Source organism: Gouania willdenowi, chromosome 13, assembly GCF_900634775.1.
Source record: "Gouania willdenowi chromosome 13, fGouWil2.1, whole genome shotgun sequence".
NCBI lineage: Eukaryota > Metazoa > Chordata > Actinopteri > Blenniiformes > Gobiesocidae > Gouania > Gouania willdenowi.
In genome coordinates, this window is record NC_041056.1 from 8526850 (window position 1) to 8554748 (window position 27899).

At 36.0% G+C, this 27899-nt stretch overlaps 1 protein-coding gene across 4 annotated transcripts in view; it reads right to left on the reverse strand.

The window, feature by feature from the left end:
• Window positions 1–1291: 1291 nt before the first annotated feature.
• The window catches only part of frya (furry homolog a (Drosophila)), a 58265-nt gene continuing 31657 nt past the window's right edge, over window positions 1292–27899 (reverse strand). For 2 of the 4 annotated variants that reach the window (XM_028465641.1, XM_028465643.1), the window contains exons 29-62: window positions 27701–27855; window positions 27468–27567; window positions 27212–27383; window positions 25997–26253; window positions 25774–25920; window positions 25531–25699; window positions 24871–24961; window positions 24682–24764; window positions 24382–24532; window positions 23404–23507; window positions 23129–23314; window positions 22086–22284; window positions 20952–21073; window positions 20652–20839; window positions 19849–19943; window positions 18624–19204; window positions 17067–17164; window positions 16816–16986; window positions 16598–16738; window positions 15247–15426; window positions 14317–14481; window positions 13457–13531; window positions 13214–13384; window positions 13003–13011; window positions 11444–11644; window positions 10535–10678; window positions 9567–9715; window positions 8354–8561; window positions 6908–7057; window positions 4879–4977; window positions 4727–4801; window positions 2894–3004; window positions 1735–1940; window positions 1292–1665 (exon numbers count right to left, since the gene is read on the reverse strand). In XM_028465641.1, the coding sequence (XP_028321442.1) occupies window positions 1407–1665; window positions 1735–1940; window positions 2894–3004; window positions 4727–4801; window positions 4879–4977; window positions 6908–7057; window positions 8354–8561; window positions 9567–9715; window positions 10535–10678; window positions 11444–11644; window positions 13003–13011; window positions 13214–13384; window positions 13457–13531; window positions 14317–14481; window positions 15247–15426; window positions 16598–16738; window positions 16816–16986; window positions 17067–17164; window positions 18624–19204; window positions 19849–19943; window positions 20652–20839; window positions 20952–21073; window positions 22086–22284; window positions 23129–23314; window positions 23404–23507; window positions 24382–24532; window positions 24682–24764; window positions 24871–24961; window positions 25531–25699; window positions 25774–25920; window positions 25997–26253; window positions 27212–27383; window positions 27468–27567; window positions 27701–27855 (5412 nt within the window). In that variant the 3' untranslated portion in view covers window positions 1292–1406. The remainder of the gene's footprint in view (window positions 1666–1734; window positions 1941–2893; window positions 3005–4726; window positions 4802–4878; window positions 4978–6907; window positions 7058–8353; window positions 8562–9566; window positions 9716–10534; window positions 10679–11443; window positions 11645–13002; window positions 13012–13213; window positions 13385–13456; window positions 13532–14316; window positions 14482–15246; window positions 15427–16597; window positions 16739–16815; window positions 16987–17066; window positions 17165–18623; window positions 19205–19848; window positions 19944–20651; window positions 20840–20951; window positions 21074–22085; window positions 22285–23128; window positions 23315–23403; window positions 23508–24381; window positions 24533–24681; window positions 24765–24870; window positions 24962–25530; window positions 25700–25773; window positions 25921–25996; window positions 26254–27211; window positions 27384–27467; window positions 27568–27700; window positions 27856–27899) is intronic. The other 2 variants (XM_028465642.1, XM_028465644.1) reach the window with 1 other exon arrangement.

Here is a 27899-nt window from a genome sequence, read left to right on the forward strand (position 1 = left end):
AGTAGCGTGTGGAAGATTTGTGACACCACGACACGCACTATTAGTGCAATTAAAAGTCTCGCTATGTTTACAACAGAAAAAAGTCACATGACTATTAGCGGTACTGCAGCACAGCTGGCAGAAGGTTAAAACAATGGCCCTCATTTATCAACCGTCACGTGAAAACGGGCGCAAATTTGAGTGCACATTTGGTCGTACGACAGGACCAACGTGTGATTCTTGAAACATTCGTATTTGACTAAATCCCAGCATACAAATGATTGGGTGTTGATAAATGTGGTGGCTGAATTTGATCGTCATGAACTTGTTACGCCCTCCTGTTTCGGAGGCCCCGCCCACTGAGGTCAAACAAGAAAAGAAGCTTTTCCAGGATGAAAATCGTCATCCTCACATCTGAGCAGGAGCAAACAGTGTGAAAACTGGAAGTAAAGAAGAGAACGCTCTGTGGAAGAGGATCAGCTACTGAGCAGTTGAAGTCTGCCCCCCTGTGTGCGCTGTGAGCAACTTCACAACAGAGAACCTGGAGACACACACACAAATATGATGTTTATATCAGCCTCAGTCCGTACGCTTTAGGCCAGAGGTGTCAAACTAATTTTTGTTCAAGGGCCAAATACAGACCAGTTTGATCACAAGTGCGCCGCAGGTTTTAGGTGACAAAACAAACAATTTCGAACATTAATGTGCCCAAGTTTGCACTTCCAGTTATAAATTAGACATAAAGTAAGGAAGACATCAATGATATCTAAGCAATAAGTGATAGATACTTAAATATCCTTTGATTTATTCATTTATTTTTTTGACCAATTTTTATTTTTATTTTGGAGAGATTTTATGGAATCATTTGTGAAAAATTGGAGGACTTTGGAAAAATTTTAAGTTCTTTCAACAGCAATTTATGACTAAATGTTTTGGTAATTTACACAATCTGATTCATGTTTTCTCTGTCATTTTCACTTTCTTCAGTGGGCCGAATTGGATGCTTAGAAGGGCCAGATTTGGCCCCCTAGCCTTGAGTTTGACACATGTAATTGAGGCAATAAATATCACATTTAACAATCGAAACACTTAAAAAAAAAGCCTTAAAAATTACTAAATGTTGTCCCTTGTCTGTGTTTATTAAGCCTTCAGCCAATTTCACCTATAATCCATCACATTATAGAATACTGCAGCGCATTTGTATCAGTTTAAGGAACTATACGTTAACGTCAGAATAGATAAATACCAAAGCTTGCATGAATATGGTCGAACACATGCCGTACGGTTGATTAATGAGGTCCATTGTGAGGAATTTGGATAACAGTTTGTTTATTGCCAGAAAGAAGCATATTCTCTGAGATACCTGCTTTAAAAAAAAGAGAAGTTGGTCTTGGTAGAAGGTGGAAAAAAAAGAGTTCCCAGTTTTCTCAAAGAGTTGAGCCTGAGACTTTGGAGTCTGGAAGAAAAGCAGTGATAGCTCTGTAGCCCTGAGCTCTTCTGATCATGTCCCGAGTGACTCTGTTCAGTTCCATCAACTTGACAGAGATTTCCGTGAGGTCCTGCTTTGATCCCACCAGAGCAAAAGCTCCTGTTTGACCTAAAGTTTGATGTCTGAAGTAGATGTTTAGTAACGTTTGGACCTCGTCCTCTGAGTGGCTGCCAAAGATATCATTAGGCCATGACGTTCTGCAAAGAAAACAGATGTTTCACTCTCCACTTTACTGTGCAGTGTAAAGGGTTTGTGTTTGGTCTTACCTGCACTCACGGATGTAGCCGATAGCAGTTGAAAACTCGCTGTTCTTCAGACTCTCCAGGATGGCTTGCACCGCTGCCTCAGAGGAGCTGAAGACGGGCTCTGAACAAGAACTGTCAGCAGCTGTTAGCTCTTCATTAGCCACAGTGGCTGCAGCTAGCCTCAGGTTGCTCTTCAAATCACTCAACTCTTCTGACAAATTTGTCAACTACAAATTGAAAGAGATGAATGTTAGTAGTTTGTGTAGGAGATGGAGGACGGTGAATTCATAGGTAGCAATTGAGAATAGTATATAAATATATGGATATATAAATATATTGAGAAGCCTGCAGTGCAGAAAAACTACCAATTAGGGCCACAAATATGTGATTGTCTGCTTCAAGGGCCACATTATCAACATTCATGTTAGCTTCTACAATAATGACCAAACACTAAAGCAAGGGGGAAAAACCCAAAGTGTTTTGTTGAATTTATGTACATTTTTCTGTTCTTGGAGTAATTTTGTGCATTTTTGTGTTGTTTTGCATTTCTTTCTGTTATTGTTGTGTATATTTGTAGTTGTCTTGTGTGTTTTTGCAGTAATTTTGTGTATTTTTGCTGTCATCTTGTTTGCTTGGCTCTTGTTTTGGATATTTTCCTCTCATTTTCTGCTTTTTTTTTGTTCCTTTATGTGCTTTTGGAGTCATTTTGTGTATTTTTATTGTTGTTTCGCAAATCTTTCTGTTAATGTTGTTTATATTTGTAGTTGACTTGTGTATGTTTGCAGCAATTTTTGGGTGTTATATGAGTTATTTCAAGTAGTTTTGCACGTTTTGGGGGCCGCACAATATTAGACCGAGGGCCGCATGTGGCCCCTTGTCTGCCAGTTGCCTATATCTGGGCTAGGGACTCACAGAAAATTCACCAGAATTTACAGTCAAGACAACAAATAGACTAGACTTAACTAAACTTACAATTTAAAATAATAATCAATATATCAACAGCAACTTTACTGAAACAAAAGATAAATTAAAAAATAACCCACTGAATTCTAAGTTGATATAACAGGCATAATATTTCACTTGATTTGAATTGAACAAATTTAACAAACTCTGAATTCAAACCTACAGGTTGTGACAATAAGTTTAAAAATAAAAGACATCAGGACACAAGGAGATTTACCTCAGGAATGGAGCTTATTGCATGGACCTGTTCAATCAGTTTACAGTAGGACTGGAAGAGCAGCAATAACTGAAAGTGGAGTTTGTAGAGTCTTTGACAAAGCTCCAGTTGCTGTGAAGTAAGAAAAAAAGGTTAAATGTTTTAAAATCAAACTGACTTTAAAATCAAATTCTTCTCTCGTCTATATTATTATTATTATTATTATTATTATTATTGTTTACTCCCAGATTGTTTGTACTCTTTTAGATTGAAATGACTGTAATGATGACTTGAATTTTGGGGTTTTCAGAAAATAAAAGACATAAAAAGACTTCATATAACTTACAGCGAGTGTTTCCATTTGCTAAGAGGCAAGCATGACACAGAGCAGGAAGAAAGTGACAAAAACAGGCAGAAGGTAAAGCCATAGTTGACTTACATGCAGAAAGAAATAAGAGGAAAGAAAAGTTGAAAACCAGAACTAAGCACGAGCTTCTTGTTACAATGAATTAAATGAAAAAGTTAAATGCAGAACTCCTCAATCTGTGGGACACAATGTCAATGTTTTGTGGCGTGAATGAAAAAGCTTGAGAACTACTGGATAAAAGTGAGAAAACCACATTTTAAAGATGGTGGCGAAGGATTTAGGAAGTGTAATTTAGAAAAGTATAGAGAATAAAATTTTACAATTATAATCAATGGATAAATTACATTTGTATATCACAAAAACAAAACATAATCACTTTCAAAATTAATTTAAAAAAACAAAACAAAAAAACAACATCATTATTGATTAGACCGTTGCAGGAAGTTGTGTCCAGTGTTAATTTTGACAATGATTTTTTTTAAATTTCATTTTAGTCTTACTTACTCTAACCATAGTGTAGATTTAGTTTGTTTATTTTTGTTTTTGTTAACATTTAGTCATTGAAAATCAGTTTAAATTTTAGAGTTTTAGTCTAATTTCAGTCTTTAAAATCATAAAATAAAATAAAAATTGACAGTTTTGTTGTACTGTATTATATTTTGCAAAATTATATTTATCAAGGCAATTAAAACTCTGTCATTTAAAGTAAAAATGTGTCATATTACTCTTTAAGTTTAATAACAAAATAAATGTCCAGTCCAATACATGATCATGTTCTTCACAAGTTTTGTTTATTTTCTGTATATTTGAACAAAAAACTTACAACCCGCAAGAATAAAGCTATTCTCAAATAAGATTACAACCATTAACCTTCACACTGGTGCTGGTGAAGCTGAGAGTTTTGTAGCACAGGCCCAAAACATGTCAAAATAAATATCTGAATGAGAAATGTGTATCTCTTGTGTTTGAGGCTTTTAATGGTTAAACAAGGGTCTGCAAAATACTTTTATATGTACATTATTTCCTAAAAAAACACTCAATTGGTAGAAGTCTTATGACTACCTCAGTCTTAGCAGAAAATATTCTTATTTGCAAGTGCAATAATAATAATTGTGCAATATTTGTGCAATATTAAAAAAATAAAAAATAAATAAATTTGCTTTCATGCTCGAGGGAACAAAATCTATTAACATGCACAAAAACTTGATGGTCAGCATGACAATACATGGCAACTTAAGGTTTTCATGAACCGTAGAATTATATATAAACAAATACAAATTATATAAAAAGGCGACACTCACAGGGCTACAGTATCACAGAGTAATCGTAATGCAGAAAGTACAGTACGGAAGATTAGATTAGATTGAATTTTCAATACAGGATATTTCTTGCCATATGAAGAACAAAAACTATTTCATGTAAATGTGATTTGTCATTAGACAGTTATACAACTCTTGATATTTGAATATAAAAAGGGTAAAAAGTACCTTTTCTTCATGCTCCATTGGTTGACATGTCATCATGGTGTCTCTGGGAAACGTGGCTTTACAGTTGCTCAACCACTTTTTGTTGTGGAGAAAAGATCATCACATGTTAATAAAGACATTTAAAGAATAAATGCAACAGTTTTATTCCTTACAGTGAGCGCTGCCTCCTTTTTGTTGTTGTACGTGTCGAGATACTCTTGAAGCTCCAACACACTGAATTTCATTTTCTCCAGGAGCCCATAAGACATAATCTGTGAAAGCAAAGGTTCAGTTATGTAATAATTAGGGGGTGCACAATATCTCAAGTTCACAATAAGGGACGATGTACGACACTAGCCTCACGATAATGATATTGGATGATATTTTTCCCCCAAAAATAGCAATTTAGAAAAATACCCATGATTTTATTTGACTTTAACTCTGGACATACTTACATATACTCTGGGTATATCTTTTTAAACTCAAGTGAATATAAAATATAAACAATAACATGAATAAGACTAATTTTAATTTAATGTGAAGCAAAAAGTGTCATTTTGCAAATAAAAAGAAAAAAAGACTGACAAACTGTGCCTTTCTTACCAAAAAAAAAATCATTAAAACATCAAACTACACAGTCCAGATTTAAAATATGGACACGTTCTTTTTCATCATTAGCATGTCAACATTTTCTCTTAGCAATTGAAACTTTTGGACATTGACTATGGCTGTGTTGAAAACTGCATACTAACGTACTATTCATACTAATGTACTACTCATACTAACGTACTACTCATACTAACGTACTACTCATACTAACGTACTATAACGCACTACTCATAGTAACGTACTATTCATACTAACGTACTACTCATACTAACGTACTATTCATACTAACGTACTATTCATACTAACGTACTATTCATACTAACTTACTATTCATACTAACGTACTACTCATTGTAACGTACTACTCATTGTAACGTACTACTCATACTAACGTACTACTCATACTAACGTACTATAACGCACTACTCATAGTAACGTACTATTCATACTAACGTACTACTCATACTAACGTACTATTCATACTAACGTACTATTCATACTAACGTACTACTCATACTAAGGTACTACTCATACTAAGGTACTACTCATACTAAGGTACTACTCATACTAAGGTACTACTCATACTAACGTACTACTCATACTAAGGTACTACTCATATTAACGTACTATTCATACTAACGTACTACTCATATTAAGGTACAAACTCATACTAACGTACTATTCATACTAACGTACTACTCATACTAAGTTTGATGTCAAATTGAGTACGTATTGCGTTCACATTAGATAGTATAAAAAGATTGAGTATGCGAGAAATACACTGATGTATATTATATCAGAACAGTTTTGAAGTATGCACGGTGGGCACACTAGTCATACTCAACCGCCCCATGATGCATTGCCAGCGGAACGTAAAATTATCCTGCGACCGGCTTCAAGCTAAAAATCAAACATCCACTTTTCAAAACAAAAGCCTCTCTTCTTGTCTTCCATTAGGTTTTTTTAATGCTTTTGTAAATAGGGCTCTTGTTTTGAAGTTAACCAGACGCTTTGTCAGTAGCACAATGGCGGATCTCTAAAAATCTCTGAAATGTCGGAATGTAATGTGTTTACGCAAGTTTTATGAATCAAATGACCACATGTTGAAATTCTACTTGGTCACTTTCTCGCTTAAAATGTTTTCAGAACTATTAAAGTGTGGAGAATCAACAAGGACACGTTTTTGTCCTTGTAGGTTTGAAATGCATCTTGGGAAACTTGTAAATATACTTTAGTGGGAATGGTCACCATCCTAATCCTACTAATAGTATATAATAAACAGCATACTTATTCTGTGTGTTGTATTTAGTACATTAGTATGCAATTTTGAACACGGCCTCTGGCTCCTACAGTTGAAAATACACATTTGCTTGGGACAGACAAAGTAGGAACGAGAAAGCTTCAAAATATTAAATAAAATAGGATAAACCCCTTGAGATGAACCATCTCGTTTTCAAGGGGGTCCTATCAAGAAACCACTTGTACCAATGACAATATTTCTTGTGACATTTTAATATTGCGATAACTTGTTGAACATAAATCGTCCCATCCCTCGTAATAAGTCATAAAACCTGCTGAAAGTCAGGACACTTACTGTGTCAGCATCCATGAACAGTGTGGGACAGTCTGAGCATGATGCTAGCATTTGAGAAGAAATGAGGAACTTTGATCCTAGACCTCTTAGGCCATCACCAAGGTAGCTCACAGCCTCACAGGTCAAGGAACAAAACTTGGTCTGGATACTCTAGAAAACAAAGGAAAACAGAGCTACAGTTGTCAAATCATGATTAAATCCTTTAGGTAGAAGTTCTGAAATGACGCATCATGACTCAAAAATAGGTTTTAAGCTGTTTGTATGGAAAATACACTTTTTATTTTGAAGATCAGTTCTTACAGTAAGTTATCAAGGGAGGATGCTATGCTAGGTCCTAAAGAAAAATTATTGAGGTACCATTGCTTTAAGGCAGTGGTTCTCAACCATTTCAGCCCGCAACCCCCAAAACTAAAGGTTCCAGAGACCGGGGACCCCCACTGTACCTGAAGGTGGTTGAACACAGATATGAACATTGAAGAACAGTCATGTGGAGACAGGGTCATCTATAAGAGGGAATAAAGGGGAGAGCTTTTTGCGGCCCCACCATAAAGTCAGCAAAATGATGGTCCATTGTTCTATGAATCTGTGATAACCACATTTATTAATTTATCTGAAAATCTACTGTTATCCAGTAAGTTTATTATTATTTGTGCCATAATATATAGTCATCTTAAAGATGTAAATGCTTGTTTTAATCTGAAATAAAATGGGATAAAAGCAACAAAAAGTGGAAAAGGTGGTGAAATGGGGCTTTAAAAACCACAGATATTGGTTAAAAGTAACAACAATTGCAGTAGTTTAAACTGGCAGATAATGGGCACGACTAATCATGAATGTGGTTAAATTGGCAAAAAAAAAAGCATGAAATGTGGTGAAAAGAGGTTAAAATTGGACATTAGGTGGATAAATGGTGGAAAAGGTTTAATGCCTTGAAAGTGAAAAAATGTGCAAGAAAGGCATTGAAATTTGATGGAGAATTGGCATAAATGGGAGTAATGTAGCAAAAATGCAATAAATGGAGCGAAATTATGGCAAGAAAAAATGATAAACATAGGTTAAAATATGACAAGTTAAAATATATGTAAATATATGACAGTAAAAAGAAGCAAAAAAGGACTCAAATTGTTTAAAAAAATGTTCTTAGTTTCTTGAAGGCATCTGGGGTCCTGACCCCAAGGTTGAAAACCCCTTCTTTAAGGCACATATATTGTTCATTCTCCCTGTCAGCTTAAGCCACTGAAGTGAAAAGCATCTGCTTAATGATTCTTGGATGAATTCTTTCAGTTGAAAGCATCTCCAGCATCTCCTATTTGTATCTAGAAGGGCCTCTTCTGCTAATGCTCTTTCTTTTAAAGGTTAATCACCCGGATGACTAATCCTGTTACTCAGCACAACAAAAAAAAATGGAATCTGCATCTCAGCTAGCAGGATAATGGAGGAGCAAACCTGAAAAAGTGAAGAAAACACGTGGAAAGTGTAGACGGCACAGGATCCGTCTGAGTCTGACACAAGCTGGTTGATGTGACTCCGCCAAGCCTCCTCCGCGTCATCGCAGATGGTCGGTTGGAAAGCGGCGAGGATGGCGGAGAAGAAGGGAGACGGAGGTGGTGAGGACCGTGACTCCAGTGTGTCATCTCGCTCTTCTTCAGCAAGACTGAGCAGACATGAATCCACATTATTAACCAAGTAAAAACACTTTTCTGTATGCTAGCAAACAGGATTGAGGTCAGATATAATTGTAATCGTGAAGTGATAATTAATAACAAATATTGCATAATTATAATTGTAATTCTAATTTGGTGGCAAAAAATGTGGCAAAAACTTTGCAAGAAAAGAGTGAAAAGTGACTAAAATGGGCCAAAAGCAGTCAAAAGTGGCAAAAAAACAGGTGGTATGTAATGGCTAAAGGTATCCTAAATGAGTAAAATGTGGCAAACAATAGTGATAAAAGGCAAAAATGTGGAACTTATAGAGGTAAAATATATAGAAAAAAGTGATATTTATTGAGCCAAAGTTAGCTTATTTGGATGAAAAGTGGTTAAAGAGGACAAAAATTGTATAAAAGTGTCAAAAAGAACTTGCAAAAATTGATAAAAATCTGGTGAAAGGGATATTTATTGGCAAAAGGAAGATAAAGTCTGGAAAAAACAGAAAAGTTTCATATGTTTTGGGAAAATGGGAAAAAATGGGACAAAAGAAGTTGAAAAAGGTTAAAAAAAAAAAAAGGGGGTTAAAAAGTTTTCCACTTTTAAGGTTTTCTGGGGGAATGATAATTAAAATTAGGAAATATTACAAACAGCTTTATCATGGTTTTAGTAAATTAATTTCATGAACTAAATGGAAGGCGACAGTTGCGCTACCCTTAGAACACCCTCACTTTTAAAACCACTACTCCATCCTTGGTTCTATGTACAGTTCTTCACATACTGTATGTAGTTAACAATTATTAAAATTTCAAGCTTTCCCACATTTTAACACTGAAAATCATAATAAGAGATGCTAACAGAAAGCTAACGCGAGTGACTGTGATTAATTGTAATTGACTTTCGTAACTGAGAACAAAATTGTAATTGAGTTTCTGAGGATAGAAAAATAATGGTTATTACATTGTAATTGGAAACAATGTTGGCAACTGTAACCCGAGGCAACGATTCATTACCTTGCGAGGGAAATGTCAGCGTCCAGTTGTCCTTTATCATCACGTGACATCACATCTATGGTTACATTTTCATCAAAGCGATATTCAGAGGGGAATTCAATAATCGAGAGTGAAATATCCTCTTCATGAACATCTTCTCGTGACACATGCTAAACAGTACAAAGAAAAAGACAGAATTTGTGGCTAGTGATTAAACAACGACAAGAAAATACTAAATCGTATTCCCTTTGTCACACTTTACTTTATTATTACATCATATTACTCTCAGCGTGAATAAAGACCGTTGAATAGACGGATACACTAACCTTGCCAGGGGGCCCTATGGACACTTCTTGGGGTGTTTTCTTTATAATTTTGTAAATATTGTGTGCATATATTAGTCAAATTAAATGTTATGTGTTTTTACGTAGCCATGATTGTGGCCCTGCACACTCAGGCTTTGGGACAGGCAATGTGTAAACCTTTTTATATCCTCCACATGCCAAGAGTTTTTAGTTCTTGCCTGAAGCCACCCACAGAAAAGCAACAGGTATACACATTGCCTTTAAACAGATGGACGGACATACACATGGACAGACAGACAGACAGACAGACATTGAGAAATGCTGCTCTTTTTTTTTGGCTGGAACCCATTTTCTTTCTATTTATTCTACAAATAAAGGCAAAACTAGCCCAGAGCCCAAAGTGTTTTTTTCTTGCAGGCCTTTGATCATTCTTTTGTTGCATGCAACTACTAAAATACAAGCCCAATGATCCATGCTCTAATCTAAAAAATAAATAAATAAAAAGTCATAGCGCCGCACCAGAATAACATAAAACGATCCCAAAGCAAAATTAAATGTTAAACGAGAAAAGACGTGACAGAGAAGAAGCTCTTATTTGGCAAAGTTAGTAAAGAACTCAAGGATAGAATTGCGATAGGAATGATTAGCGCCCAGGATCTCAGAAACTTTGAAGCCCTTATTCACCCGCTGCTTCGAGTCCTCTGGCAGTTGGACCTCGAAACTGGGGTTTTTGGAGTTCAGAGGAGTGGAATCGGCTGAGTTTGAGTCAAAAAAGGCCAACTGAGAGTCAATGCTACTGATGTCTGCCACTGAGGAGAGGTTGACGCTCTGCAAAAACACAAGAAAAGAGACTCATTCTCAGTGTGGCCCAGCTGCTTAAATGAAGGTTGAAATAAATGAATTACTGGAATAAGTAATTGAATTAATACTCCAAAGATTGAAGATGACTTTCTATGAGAATATTGATCTTCAGTTTGGACAAAATAACAAGACTTTTTACTTTTAAAAAAATAAATAAAAATAAAATAACAATAACAAGATTAATATACTTTTTTAATAAAATAAATATAGTATTTTATTGCTTGGAAAAATGCAGGAGAGCGTATAAACACGTTTTACCACTTTTTTCTATTATTGAAGATATTTCCTGTTGTAGTATGGCTTTTTCTGCCATCTTATGTTTAGTTTTTTTTTTGCTTTTTTTTTGCTTTGCTTTTTTTAAATAAATAAAAATGTAAGAATAATATCTTATTTTTATTTAAATTTTTTTGCGTTGCTTTGCTTTTTTAAAAAAATAGTTGTAATAATAATAAATACAGTATTTTACTGCTTGAAAAACTGCAGGTGAGTGTATAAACAAATGTTTAAACAAAAATGCAATAACAATAATAATGTTTTTTGTTTTGCTTTGCTTTTTAAAAAAACTAAAATGATAATAATAATATAAAAATGTAAATATAGTATTTTACTGCTTGGAAAACTGCAGGAGAGTGTAAAAATAAACCTTTTTTCACCCTATTAATCAAGATATTTCCTTTTATAATATGTCTTTTTCTGCCATCTTATGTTTACATTAATACGATATAAACGTACAAGTTGTGAGTGGGACAGGGTCTGACTGGCAGTGAGAGAATCCTCCTCAGACGACTCATCTGAGTCTTCATGGGTGATCTTGCTGAGGCTGGCCAGGCTGCTGGACAGCTGACTCTCCTCCAGAGGCTGAAGGTCACTTTGATCCAGACTGTCCACTGAGCGTCTCCGCACTCCCCAGTTAAAGTTGTCCATAGTTTCTCCCTGAAACACAGAGCAACTGTGAGCAACCGAGTACCAAGACACAAAACATCATGTCTCAATACAAAAGCTACAAACACATGCACCTGTGTTACTTACTGCACTGCACACATACAGTCATGCAGTGAATATGTGAAATCTAATGCTGATGCTAATCTTATAACGCAAATAAGTTGCATTTAGGTCAGCCTTAAATTTCAGAATATGTAAAAATTGGTTAAAAACATGTCTTTACATTTTAAAGCAAAAAAAGGCAACAAAAGTTTTTTTTTCTCATTTCAAAAATAGTATTAGGGAGGCAACATTTATGAATACATTTATTAACACTGTAAGGGAGAACCATTTATTTTTAAATGTAAATATACTCCCTAAGCAAATGAAAGTATCATATGATAAAATAAAATAAATTATTTATATAGCGTCAATTATAACAATAGTCATCTTGTAGCGCTTATCAAAATGTAAAATTATTATTCTACATGAACATGCGTCTGCCTTGTATTCTGATGTGCATGTGACCCTAACAACAATGGCCACGTTTACATGGGAGGTTTAATTCCTCTTTAAAGCGGAATAACAGCTAATTCCTCTTTAACCTGACCTTGTAAACACTTAATTCCTAATACTAATTTAATTCCGAATTAAACTTAAATTTTAATTAGATTGCTGGTTTATTCCATTTTTAATTCCGAATTAAATTATTCCTCTTTCTTATGAACACGTAGATTTGCTTTAAGGCAATTCCAGTCATTTTGCGCATGTGCAACTTGCGGCAATGACGCGCTGGGTGATGACATAATCCAACATGGCGGCCCGGAATAGAGCTGTGTCCCCATACTGCTGCACAGGCTGTAATATCACCATGTTTATCATGGTAACGGTTGTTAGAGCTACTATCTTTACTAGGAATCAACTATTTATTCCTGGTTATTATTTTCCGGGGTTTTACTGAGCTTTATTTACCGGTGATTAGTTCCTATCTAATTCCGCTCCGTGGACCAAAGTGTGTTAATGTCGAGCTGTTGCTTCAAAACTACAATCAAAATAAAGGTGGAAAAAGTTCTCATGTGTGGTCTTCTGTGTTACAGCCCCCTGTCCAATCAGAGCCTTCCCAACCCCCAGAGCTAAAGCGGAATTAACTAAAGCCGAATTAACCAGATTTCCATGTAAACCTCAGTTCGGGAATGACTATTTCCTTGTAAACATGAAGCAGAACACTATAATTCGGAATTATTTAATTTGGAATAACGAATTCCGAATTAAAAATCATTATGTAACCGTGTCCACTGTGGCATCCAACCTGTGTATTATTACAAGCAGATTCTCCTTCACATCATAAAACACAATGTGGCTAAACTTACCTGTAGTTCCTTTCATAGCACAGCGGAGAAAAAAAAAAAAAAAAACAGAGAAAAAGATCCCATTACACAGAGTAGGTTCACCTGACCAGATATTTTTACCTCAGAGATGCCAAGAAAAGACAAGTTCCCTGTATGTTTTGGAGATTTTTTTTTTTCAATCCTATTGCTTTTTCTACACCTAAAAACTTTTTCCTTTTGTTCTAGGACCCACCTCTCCATCTTCAAGCTCAACGTCCAAAAAGTCAAAGTCTCTGAAGACTCTGAACTGCTGCTCTGACGTGTTGTCGTCCATGTTGTCCGGGTCCCGGGTTCCATCATCGGAGGAAACCAGACTAGGCTGATGCTCCATGAGGTCCAGCTCGCCACAACTGGAGAACACCACCTATTGTGAGAGACAACATCATGAGATGCTAAAGATATAATGTTCACTTGTTTTTATAAAAATGTTACTCACAGATGGATTTTTGGTGAGACCCACTTCTTGTCCACACAAGGACAACACATGCACCAGTTTTTCTCTTGTTCTTTTCTGCACAGTGTGAGAAGAAAAAGAAAAAGAAAAAGAAAAAGAAAAAAAAAACAAAAACAAAAAAAAACAAAAGAAAAAAAAGAAAAAAAAAGAAAAAAAAGAAAAAGAACAAGAAAAAGAACAAGAACAAGAAGAAGAAGAAGAAGAAGAAGAAGAAGAAGAAGAATGACTTACTTGAACACAGAACATATTGGTCTAACAATAGTGATATAATCTAACATAAGGCTTTAATAAACAAATAATTTCAGCATCTTTTTTAGAATTTTCCCACTTCCTCTGTAGAGCAAACAAACAATATTCATACAGGGAAGTAGAACGAGGTATAATTTTTTCGAATGAATTATTAACGATGGTATCATCTTTAAATCCAGAGGATATCATTCTTGGAATCATTTTCTCTGCTACTGCTTGCACGTCTCATCCCAGCTTGGTTTTTAGTTTTCAGCTGTTTCCTGATTGGCTGTCAGTTTGTTTAAATGTGGACCTGTCAATCAAAATCATGTTTGCCTTTCGGATGGCAGAGTGCCGTCCTGATCATTAATATTACTTGCATTTTATAAAATATTTTGTCATGTAAAGGTAGGAAATCAAGTCTTCCCGAGTCATTAGGCTCAAGTCCGAAAGAGCAAAACGGGAAAAAGCAAAAAAAAAAGTTTGTTTGTCAAAGAAAAAAATAATTTCTCTAAAAAAAAATACAATGAAGTCTGATTATGTACATTAAATCCATCCAATCAGTGCTAAAAATAAAATACCTGTTGGAAATACAAAGCAGAAAAGGATCTGACCTGTGACGACTGAGGCCGTTTCCAGCTGACTGGCACCAGGACGTTGTTGGAGGTCGACCCTGATGAAGTGGAGGAAGTGCTGCGGGTCACCACGGTGCTCCTGCTCTTTGCATCTTGGCCTGGAGAACGCTGCAAATCCTCATAACGCCGACCAATCACCGGCGTCTGTGAGCAAACACACAAACATAAGAACATGTGCAGACGGAAAGTGTTGACGATAAAAAAGTCTGGATAGATGGTGTTTTATTCTCCTCTGTGATATTATTGTGTCTAAAAATATCAGCAGTATTTTAGGAATGTTTGTTTTCTAGACTATAAAGACGCACACTGATGTCTATGCATTTGAACTCCCTTGATTCCCATGCAACAAAAGGCGGCAGCTAAGAGTTGACATCATTTCCTGCAATTCTTGAACACACACAAATAGCTCCCTGTTCAGTGCACACACACACACACACACACACACACACACACACACACACACACACACACACACACACACACACACACACACACACACACACACACACACACACACACACACACACACACACACACACACACACACACACACACACACACACACACACACACACACACACACACACACACACACACACGTCTGTACCTTTTACATCATTTCCAACTCTGCTCTGCTTTAATAATTGTGTTTTTCTTTTAAGCACTTAGGCTAATCACAGGGGTTTGGTCAAAAAAAAAAAAAAGACATCACTGTGAGTAAAGGGAGGAAATGTTTCCTCCCCAATGTGCTTATAAAGATTCCACATAACCTCAACAAGCACCGCACCCTGGAAAAAAAAAAAAAAAAAAACAAGAGCAAGCATGCAGGCACCAACCTTTCCATGAGCCACACAGATTCAGTAAGACCCTCTGAACAAAGTCAGAAAAAAAAAACACAGAGCCTCTTACCTCAGATATGTCAAAGTGGAAATCCAGCGTTTTTCCAGGCAGGGCCTTGGAGGAGCGATCCCAGACGCGACTGATGTCTTCGTAGGAGAAGTCGCTTTGTGGCAGGGAAGGCTGCACCAAACTGGCTGATCGGGAAACAACAAGTTTCAAGATACTCAGGGCTTCTCTCCAGTGGGAAGTCTGAAGGCAACACACAAATAAACACATATTATTACTAGCACAAATGCATATACAACCATAACAGTATGTACATATGTTTTTGTTTTGTTTTTTTAACTCTTGCATCTCTATTTTTGAAGTAGTCAGTGGCACTTAGGTACACAGACAGTTTGGGTGTGTTTATGATTTTCTCTCTGGTCTACCAAAAAATACAACAAATCAACTCCAGTTCATTCAAAATTCTGCAAAGACCAGAAGCTGGGCACATATTACTCTTATTTGAAAGTCTTCACACTGGTAGCCGTTTAGTTTTCGCATTGATTTTTGTCGTGACTCCCCCAGGTAATGATGTAGATGGTAAAAAAGGTGTAGTGTGGAAAAAAGGTTGAAACTGACGTGCAAAATAATACAAAGTTTATTAAAACAAGCAGAATCAAATATGTTCAAATCAAATATCAAATATATTTGTTTAACAAATATGTTAAATCTTTTAATATTATACTAAAGTTTCATTATTCAGACATTTTTTCCAGGAAATTGACTTTGATCTCCCAACATATTTTGACTGTCAACTGCCAGTCTTCTTCAGAGCCATCTGCTGATCGCATTAATATGTCCTTGACTTCTGCGTAATAATTCCAGCAAGTTAATTTTGTCTTCTTTTTGAATGATATGTAAAGGTTTTATTTATTCAGACATTTTTTTTTTTCAGGAAATGTACTTTGATCTCCTGTCTTTTAATATTGTTGTTTTTAACTTTTACTGTTTTTATGCTTATTCTAATTAATGTTTTGTATTTTATAACTTCCGCCGTTCTCTGCTTTGTTTTTATCTATGACTCTCTCATTTTTCATCTCTTTAAGTATTTTATTAAACTACTTCTGCGTGCATTAGTTTCTAAATATTTTTATCAGCCTATTTTTAACTTTTTTCAATCACTCGAGCAAAATTATGTGAAGCATTTTAGACGACAATTGATTTTGTAAAAAAGATGCAATATAAATAAAGTTTGATTGATTGATTCCCATGAGACAATTTAAGAAAGGTCTAAATCTAATGATAATAATAAACAAATAAACCTCAGCTCAAGATGTTCTTCTAAATCATATATAGTAATTATAAATAACTGCCAGCCTTGGCACTTATTCATTACTGGCTAATTGCAAATTCTATATAGCACGTGTGAACTCACATGGACAAATTTCTCGATGGTCTTCAACACTTCTATGTTGAACGGTTTGGCTTGAATCCCACTCAAGTCCATGTGACTCAGCAGGCTGTAGATGATTTGTAAAAGTGTCTGCTGCATGCTGGGAAGGCCTTTCTCCAACAGCTGTTCAAAAAACATCAGATTTATTTTAGCACTTCCGAACAACTGTAAGTGAGACTTTGAAGATTAAGTGCACAAACCTCAGCCATGTAAGTAACCAAGCTCAGGGTGTTGTCGGAGAAGGCCTCGTGAAGATATCGACACACCACGTTGACCCAAGAGAAGCAGTCCCGCGTGTACGTGTGAGTTTTGTAAACACTCATGACATGGGCCAGGTTTGAAAGCTTGGCATTCTTTTCTTCGAGGCAAACCTAGGCACAAAAAGAGCATGAGTTTTGTAATACTGTAAGCCAATATAAGACTGTTAAATTAAACTCTGAAATAATCAAACCTGGGCGATCTTCTCAGCAACATCTTGACAAAACTGTGTTGGGGCGTCAAAGTTCTGCACCAGATGTGGAAGCAGGCAGAGGACATTTAAGGGAAAGCCTAAAAGGTAAAACACATCGTTTAATTCTCAGTAATGGGTTCATTCTGCAAAATATATTTACATTTTTCTGACTGAAGAACTAAACAATTTGTAGCACGTCATTCACCTAAAAATACAAACATGAGCACGGTGTGACGTGATGTCTGTAAAGTACAGATAAGAGCTACACCATCAGAGAAAAAGTTGGTTTAAAAACAAAACAGTTTTTAGGAGTAGATCTTAAGACATAATGAATGATGCTGTTTTATTGCAAAAAATGCATTAATATTCAAAGCAAAAATAAATACTCTTCCAGAATGCATTCAAAAATACTTCTTACTACAGACCTGCAGCAAATACAGCCTAAGAGATCAATTTATGTATGTTTATTTGAACAAAAGCAAGAATAGAAGTTAAACGAACATGTCTGTCTGTTCTAGGGGTTAATTTGTAGAATACTGTTGAGTGAAACACTATTAAATTTCAAAAAGAAAATACTTTAGATAGTTATGGCATTATTTGAAAAAAGGCAACTCAAATGTACTTATTGAGTGCTTGCATTTCTTTTGTATGTATTATTGGGAAATGTAACTCAAGCAAATAAAGTATGACGTTTAATTAAACCAAGATTTACACAGTATTGAAAGATTAGAGGTCAAACAATATGGAAACTCATAATTGTTGCTGATCTGAAATGTGTTTCTTAGAGTTGGAGAAAAAAAATATTTAAAAAATGCTATTTTAAAATTTGCTTATTTAAAGGTATCCTCCTATTTTTTTTTTACAAGTTTGGCCAAAAGTCAGGTAAGCAGAGAAGAAGAGCTCTCCTAAGGGACCTTTACTCTCCCTTAAACAGTGTGTTGACTAGTATTCTCAGGGTTTGTGAGTCTTCAATAATCTGTTATTTACTCGCTAACTTCAGCCACCAGAGCATTAGCCACGCACCATTTAAGGGAGGTAAAGAGAGCTCTTCTTCTCTGCTTCATTGTCTACTACCAAATCGCAGAGTTGGAACTGTCACCCCCTGCGGTCACAGATTTCTTTCAGGTCACATTTGTTTTTATTCTCTTTCGGTAAACAAAAGAGAGTTACATCGACATCTTTAACTTTTCCTGATTTTTTAGAGCAACCAAAAGCAGCACAGGGTCCGAAAAAGCTGCTAAAAAGCAGGCTGAACGCTTCACTCCAATAGAAAAACATTTTTAAATGGCAATAAAAAGAATATGATGCATAACTATGTGTTTTTTAAGGCAATGATCTTCTAAAATAAGCACATTTTTAGATATTTTAGGCCAAACTTTGTCACAGTTTTGTATCTCTACTAAAAAAATATATGCACCCTAAATACTAAGTGTTTTCCGTATTCCTGTATTTCACTGTATTTAGCGTAAGAATTAGATTTTCTTTTAAAACATATGATGTAAAAAATGGGACATAGGGACTTTCAAATCCCCTCTTCTCCAGATTCCTAAATAGTACCTATAACTTGGGATGTGTCCACCACAGGCTCTCTGGACACACATGTGAGCTGGCACAGGAGCTGCAGCGTGAGGTCAGTGGTGGACACGGAGGTGAAGCCCTTTAACAGCAGCTGCTGCAGCCCAGTGAAGCTGCTCCAGTTCAGCTGACTCTGCAGCTTCTCCAGCTTCTCCCTGTTCTCCTGTTTGTCCAGCAACGTGTTCGCCAGCAGCTTATTCAGCAACCTCAGCGACATCTGATACTCAAACTCAAAATCGGACTCCATGAGGGACACCGCCACCCAGAAGATGGTGGCCAGCAGGTTGATTGGATGGTGGATGCTGGAAGGGTCAGTGACGTTGTGTTTGGATGAAGACGGGCTTTGCGACTTCGCCAACAGAATCTGCTGCTCACTGGCCTGGAGTCGATCGAGGGTTGCGCTCCGAGGTGGATCCGACCACCTGTCGGCCTCTCCGAATTTTTTGGGCACGGAAAAACTTCTCTGATGTTTGCTCCTCTCTTCTCTTCTCAGATTAAGCTGCCCCGTGCTCTTTCGGTTGGACAACAACTTGAGATTTGTGAGGAAATCTGGAGACGAGGCTCTGTGAATGAACAAAGATCATATGGTCAATTTGACTTCACATGTGGACAAGTATGGTCACAGAACCATTGCATTTTATTTTTAAAAGCCTAATATGTCACAAGACCTGAAATGTAACAAAAATAATGTAATAACACCCGAATTGTAATAACTGGTCAATAATGTAACAAGATGCTGAGCCCAAAAAAGTAAAAACTTAATGCCATTATCACATTATGGGGCAGGCAAAACATTTTCCCCTAATAGTGGAATAATCTTATTACATCATAAAGTCAGTCAATCATTTATGGATTAAAAGGCCTTATTGCTTCAATGTAGAAAGTAGTATTATACACAGATACATATATAAAAAAGTTTATATATATGAAAAAGGCAAAAATATTTACATATCGGCCTTTGCACTTTTGTTACAACAATTCAGGTCTTGCTACATTTCAGGTTGTCGTTACATATCGGGCTGTAATGAGGTGTAAACTACTATAACTGTCTTTGCTTCAGATTTCAACATTAAGTATTTAATTCAGTGTCCATTAAGAAGTGGTTATAGAAGTTAACAGGACAGTGGATTTAACAAAGAATCTACTTTATAACCTGAGAGTGAAACCTCTAGTAGAGGTACCGGTTGTTAAAAGTAGAGACACGTACCTTGTCAAAATGGCCATTAGATCAGTGTTCTTAAGACATTCAGCTAGATTTTCCACCACAGACTCCAGTGTGAGGAGCACTTCCAACACGTAGCCCTGTCAGAAGTAAAAGCAGGAATTTCTGGAGGATACGAACTGTATAGTGTGTACTTTATAATCAGTTAAAAAAACTTACAAGCAAAAAATATTCAAAGAGATCCCACTACATTAATTAAAAATAATAAAAAAGCAGTTCTAAGTCTTGAATTCTATTGTAATCTTAAATAAGATATTTATCTTGTAATCTTAAATCATTTAAAGAAAAAAGTAAAAATTTCTCTCGTTTTATTTGTTTGAATGGCTAATACATTGACTTTATATATATATATATATATTTTTTTTTTTCATGTAATTTAATGTAAATTTTAGACATGAATCATTTTAATTCCAAAAGTAAAAAGAAAATAAACAAAAAAATAAAACAATTAAGGAAGCAACAACAAAAAACACACAAAAAACTGTAACTGTGCCTGAAAATGAGCAGGGTTTAGTTTACACATATTTAATTCCTGCCACTTATTCAAAAATAACTTATAATATTTGGACATCAAAACAAATATGCCCTTAGATCCTTCTGTAACACTTATAAAATGGATTTTTTTTTTTGATTAGTACATAAAATAAAATAAAATAAAATAAAATAAAATAAATAAATAATGACTAATGTAAATTAAAATAAATAAATAAATAATACACTGTATGGCTGTTATTTTAATCATTTTAAAAGCCACACTATACACACATATACACAGACAGCTCACCAACCTGAACTTCTTCTCCATGCTCACCAACCACTTCCACCAGCCTGGAAAGTAGATCAGACACTGAATGAGAGGAAATGGGCTGACGGAGAGCTCGAAACACCTGAAATGATCGACTGGCGTAGTGACGTGAGGAGCTGCACAAAGCCGTCTGCAGAGCGAGATCGCTGAGCTGCTGCTCCAAGTGGAAATCTAGTTAGACCGAGAACAGGCAGAAGAAAACAGCAGATTAAGAGCCTCAAAATCAGACTAATGTAATATACAGTATATTAGATAATGAAGCTGAGTGAGTGAAAGTGATTACCAGACTTGGAGTCTTTGAACACAGACACCACATGCCGCAGGAAGTTTGTCAGCTGCACGGTGCTTTTGCAAACCTGATTTTTTGGTGAAATGTCTTCATGGCACCAAAGGGGTCCACACGCTCTGCAAATCAATAGAACAGAATAGAATAGAATGGATGCACAGAGGGGAAATTCATATTTGCAGCAACACAATATACTGTAAGAGCAGAGAATAAGAGTAAGAACAAAATTAATACTAACATAGGATAATAGTGCAAAATGTAGGACATATAAAAACTATAAAACCAAAAACAGAAAGAAAACAACAAATGTGCAAATGAAAATTGAGGAATTAAACAGTTATTGAGTTAACCAGTATAAATATATACATTTGATACAATATGATAATATAAAACAATAAAAATATAATAAAATAAAAACATGAATGATCATACAATGATATCATATTTTACACAGAATAAAGCACTAAAAGCATTGATCAGAAAATTCAAAAAGGCCATTTGAAAATATGGCACCTGTGAATCATTGTTATTAATAAACAACCTACATTTAACAGTAGAGCAAAAAAAACTAAACAAAACAAAACAACAAAAAAGGTCTTGCAATATACATGCAAAACCACTAGGTGGGTACATGCGTCAAGAAATACAATATACACTGTAAATACTAAATACACACCAGTTAAAGTCGCTGCTACAGAAGTGATTCAACGGTGTTAAGTATTAATGTTTCCTATCACTTTATTGCACAGATTACATATTCATTATCCTGGTATTTAGACTGCATTGTTAATTATAAAAAATGTGCTATTGAATAATTAGATTTTATTGCACTTACTCACTTTATTGTGTTTGTATTTTATTCTGTTTGGCAATGGTTACTATGAACTGTCTTGTTTTTTACTTTGTATTTCTGTCTTGTTACCTGCCAGATGTAAATGAGCTTTTTGCTAACTCTGCTGCAATTGACTGAAAACCTTAGTAAAGAATATAAATGGACACCGTACTCTGTATATTATGAATATATTTGATCAAATTATTCCAGCTGTTTCTGATATTAAAACCACATAATGAATGCTAATGCGTTTAAATCAAGTAGACACACGCATACATTTTTTTTTTTTAAAAACGCACCTTAAAGTTAAAAACTCGATGAGTTTACTCGTCTTCTCGTCTATTTTATTGGAGGACACAAATTCGTCCACATCCAGGGAAACCTCTGGCAGGTTGTTGATGCTGCCCCCGAGACTCAGGCTGGAAGACGTGGAGGATGAACTCAGACCTGAGTCTGGAACGGGCGACGCCTGACACTCACGTAGGAAGTCAAAACCTCCTAAGCACAAAAAAAAACAAAAACAAAAACAATCATATTGCAATTGTTAGTTGAACAAAGTCATGGAGCAGTTGTGAAGCAATGAATGTGAAATTAACTCCATTATGTGCTTACTGCTATATATGCTGCTAAATCAGTGGTTCCCAACCTTTTATTATTATGATTAATAATAATAATAATAATAATAATAATTATTATTATTATTATTTAAAAACAATTTTAATCAGTATTTTTTTAAATTAATTACAAGACATTTCTGGTGACCCCATTTCAATTTTGGGTGACCCCACATGGGGTCATGACCCAAAGGTTGAAAAACAGTAGAACACAGTAAAATAAATTCAATTCACATTAAAATTTAATATTATTGCATACAATGAAACATTTCACAGCGACGATTCATTTGAGAATCTGTTAATATTTGTATATTTGTTGGGATTTGGAAGGAATTGTTGCAAGACCCGAAAAAAAAAAACAGTTCAGAAAACAAATGGATGGATATTGCGAGAGGAAAAAAAAACACTTTCAGCAATCATTGGCAGATGGCAACAATTTATGCAAGAGGGTAAAAATAACACTTAAGGAATGCTTAAGACCATTGACTTCCTCTGTGCTCAGCTTTGCTTCTGGCACGACGTCAAAATATTTTCACTTTAGATAAAAAAAACAAATTTGTTGTCCAAAAGGAATGCGAAACATTCTCTCCAGCTGAGATTAGTCAAAGAAAAGAGCCAATGTTTTGAAATGCCCAGGACTTTCATGAACAGTGAATTCTACCCCAAAACTATTCAAGTGACGGTTTATGCTTAAGCAGATTAATCAGGACCCAAGCAGACACAGTTACCTGAGTGTAGATGCTCTGGTTGAGGACTCTGTTTGCAGGTGAGAGTCTTGGTAACGTTGACCTCTCGTGTCTGCAGGAGGACGGAGGCGATGGCCTGGAAGTTGTTGTTACAAGACAGAGTGATGAGCAGGTGGAGGAGGAGACGTTTGCTGTGCTCGAACACTTGTGGACGGAAGTGATCCATTCCTAGAGTAAAGAGAACATCCAGTCCAGTTAGTCATCAACACTACAAGAGGAATTTTACTGGGTTCAATGCAATGATGGTTCAATTTTACCCAAAAACAGAGCGTGCAGCAGTAGCGGCAGGTGTATGATCCAGTCCTCTCGCACACTGTGGTCCACGACCATCTCTGTCATAAAGATGACTGCTATATTACACCTAGAGGAAACAGATTATTATACTGTTGATACAATAGAGTTAAAATTGTAAAATAAAAAGTACGGATGCACCGACAGAAAACCAAAAATGTGAAAACCAAGGCCAAAAACCAAAACACCGAAATAAATTATTATGGAAATTATCAGTACCATTGCATTTGTGGGTATACATAAATGTGCACTAACCTCACTAAAATCAAAGCATTGCAATTGGATGAATGAATATGAATGCTTCAAAGAATAAATCAATTAAAAAATATGAAAAGACTTGTTTTGCACTGACATTCCAACAATGCACAATATGAAATAAAAACAAAATACAAAATAAAATGTTTAACTTTATCCCACTCATCGTTTACATAATATTGTACAGGCCTATAACTGACTGAGCTGCTGAAAGAGAGTCAAATTAAATATGTTTTCTCATGAAAACACAAAGTGCATTAAAGTTCTTGATGAAGAACATCTTGACTGTGATCTTTACTCTTACTTTCCTGCACTGCACGTCTCCATTCTCTGCATTCATTGTGGCGTGCATCATTTCTTGTGCATGCTGGTTTAATCTCATCCAAGTAATGATCTTCATAATGTGAACCAAGTGCACTAAGTGCAGAGGATCTCTGTAAAATGTGTGCTTTAGTGCTCAAATGTATTAAAATATGGCCATTCTGTGCGTCCACGTACATCCTTCGTTGGCCCAATTTCAGACAGGCGCTGATCGCAGTGTTTAAAGGTGAAACATCTTGTTTTGGTCGGCTTGTTTCGCTGAGAAAAGTATTTCGGTCGCAAACCGAAAAAGCTCTTTTCAGTCGTTTTTGGCTGAACATTTTCAGTGGCCGGAATTTCAGTGCATCGCTAATAAAAAGCTATATAACCTGTGCAGTGGTCCTCTGGGAGTGATGTTTTCTGGTAAAAAATCCACCAGGGGAGCCCAACACCCTCCGTTCAAAGGCATGGGAAGTGGGTGGGGCTGATTGGACTCGATAACAACCATCAGCCAATCAGCATAGGGCGGCAACGGCTCACCTGAATGAAAGCAAAAATACTACACATTTGTATTTATCTTTACTCATGTAACAACTCAGTCATTAGGGTTCAAAGCAAACATGATAGAAACATATATCAGTGCACATTCATTATGCACACTGTAGTGTTCAGAAGTGAAAAGCACAAACCTTTTTCTTCATCGTAAGATCCACCTGAACTGTTGCTGTAGCGTGATTCCAGACGGTTGTGAGCCCGCTTTATGTGATTCAACCTGGAGTCAGAAAAATGTAGAGAAAATGCTTAATAGGACTTAAAATTCTTCATGGATTGAAATACAAAAAAAAATAAAAATCTGAAGTCCTTTTTTTTTTTTTTACCGCTCCTCATTCTCCTTCACATTCTTGGTGTCATCTACGTCAGTGAGACTCTCTTGGCCTGCAACAACTGTATTACTGCTCGAGTTGGATCCTTGAAAAAGACCAAAAGTCGAGAATTTCAATATAAATTTGCCTTTTTACCATGATTGCAATCCACGTGTAATATGTATGTTTGTACTTGCAATCGCACGTGCATACGGGTGTACGTATATGCATATATGCTTTGATTTTGTATTTATCTTTTTTGATTTTCTATTAATATTTTGTTTAATATTTCCATTGTCTTTTGATACTGATTTTTGTGTACTTTATACATAATTTTTCCTCATATATCAAAGATTAATTGTGCATTTTATTTCCTGATTGTACAAGTGTTACTTTATTTGTTAACCTTTATTTTTAATTGTATGTGTTTATTGAAAGGGGTGGAACTCTTAAGCCCTTTGATCTTTGTTCCCTCCTTGAACCTTTAATGTTGTTTTTTCTTTAATGTGTGCTCAATAAATAAATAAAGGAAAAATGAAATTTCACCTCCATATCTGTTTCGTGGACAAAGCTTAGATTTTTGTATAAGATGGTGTCAGAATAACTATTGACGCACTTGTAAAAACTATATTAATCCTGTTTTCATAGGGTTTAGTGCTGTTTTAAATCCTTTACCTGAAGCAGCTGTAGAGATTTTGCTTGTGGCAGTAAAGCGATAAAAAGGAGGAGAATCACAGTGTTGCACCACAGGGTTGACTGGGTCCGTTTGTTGTAACTCAAATAACAACTCCTCCATGGTTTGCATGGTGTTGCTCCGGCACAGATAGATCACAACCTTCTTAATCTAAAGAAAATAAAAATTTAACAGACATTGGCTGTGGGAAACAGTCAAGATTTCTGAATATATTCTTTTCTTACATATGGCAGGAGGGTGGTGTCACTGCTCACACCGCACAAGTTGATGAGAAACTGGAGTGTAGTTCTTAGATTATCGGACCACTTCTCATTGCTGACTAAAGCGCTCCATGCATTTTCCATCTGTGGTCCAGGCAGATCATCTCCATACTGTTTAAGATTAAAAAAACATCATTGTAAGCTGATAGGACTTCATTTAGTCACCACTGACTCCATCGGGACACACCTTGGCAGTCATAAACATGAGGTTATTGAGAACCATAGACGTAGCTTGTACGGAACCCCAGCCACTGCCCTTTAGTGGGTGTGATGAGCCAGTTCTTGTCAGCAGGCTCGATGCGTCAAAAGCAGAGGAGCAGGATGTGAAAACGGGGAGCAAGAGGCGGCTGTCGACTAGCTCTATGTTTTCCAGCCAGGGCAGGAGGTAGGTTAGCATGATCTGCCTCCCATTGGAATGTGTGGCGGGGAACCTCTGACTCACCTCTAGAACACACAGAGTAATAATGAATTAATGGTCTTACTCAGTTTGAATGTAATAATTATCAAAACAGGCAGACAATTAAAGCTGCTGGAATTGATCATTTTATTATCAGATAAATACAGTATAGGCCTCATAGATCAAGATCAAGATTTATTGATCTATGGTTCATGTAATCTGAAAAGTAGGAACAATTAGTTTTAACTGGAAAATAATGGGCACGACAAATCGTAAATATGATTAAATTGGCAAAAAAATAAGCATGAAATATGGTGAAAATAGGTTAAAAGCGACATTAATGGATCAACATATGTGACATTAGTTAGGAAAAGTGGTAGAAAGGGTTTAAAAGTACCAAAAATGTCCAAAAATGTGCAAAAAAGGCATTGAAATTTGATGTAGAAGTGGCAGAAATGCGAGTAATGTATCAAAAATACATTAAACGGAGCAAAAATATGGCAAAAAAAGTGAAAATAGGTTAAAATATGGCAAGTTTGGTGGAGTTGCAGACAAAGGTTAAAAATAAGCAAAAATAGGCTCAAATTGTTTAAAAAATTTTTTTTCTTAGTTTCTTGAAGGCATCTGGCGAGTGCCAGTGTCTCGCGACCCCAAGGTTGAGAACACCTGGTCCACATCCCACAATGCAATGAGCAAAACTTTTCTGCCAATGTCAATAAGCTAAGTGTTTACGGCTGAGATGAAAACAAACTTTCGAGCAACAGTTTTAACTTTTTAATTTTTTTTCCTAAAAATAACCTTCGGTTTATTGATCTATGAGGCCTACGCTATGTCTTTGTCTAATAAAAATGTTTGTCTCTAGCAGCATAAAAGCATTTTTCTTGTTTTCAAAGATAATCTAACAAATAAACCACAAAAAATAACACAAGCCTGCAAACATAAGAAAAAAATGCAAAGAAATGACAAACGCTATTGCTCTGGTCATAAATCATACAACACAGATACCTGAGAATAGAGGCAGAGTGAGCTCTGGGTACATCCTGGCCAACAGGCTGGAGAGCTGAGGCAGGGAGACGGTGTACAGAGGAGGCAGTGGACCATGTGTGCCATAGAGAATACTGTTGGGCTTCTGCTCTGATATCTTCTTGGAGTGTACAAACAACTTCGCCTCAAGAATCTGTTTGAAGGAAATGGATGGGTGTGTCACATCAATAAACAGCCAGCTTATAAAAACACAGCGCGGTAAGTAACAGATCATCACCTGCATTAGCTGCATTGAAATCTCATAAATTTCTCGGTTGTCTGAGGCTTTAAAGAGGACCAGATTCAACAGTGTCACTAAATCGTTGGGATAGTTTTTGCTGTAAAAGTGAAAGAGAAAAACACACTAAAGCTTAAAGATAAAGCACTGAGAACAAAATGTCTCTACATAATACGACTGAAAAAATCATTTGAAGAGAAAAGCAACAATAGTGATGGTTAATATTGTTATACTTGCTGCTGCAGACAGTAGCGATGGCTTTGAAGCAGCCTGACGCTAGCTGGTAGGAGCCTGTGTAGCATCGATCCACAGCCCAGTTAAACAGGTTGACCTGATCACTGTTGAGCTCCAGGAGGAGGATGACGACTTCACAGCCAAGTTGATGGACCTGAAGAAGAAATAACAAAAACAATAGTGCCGTTTAATCGTTTT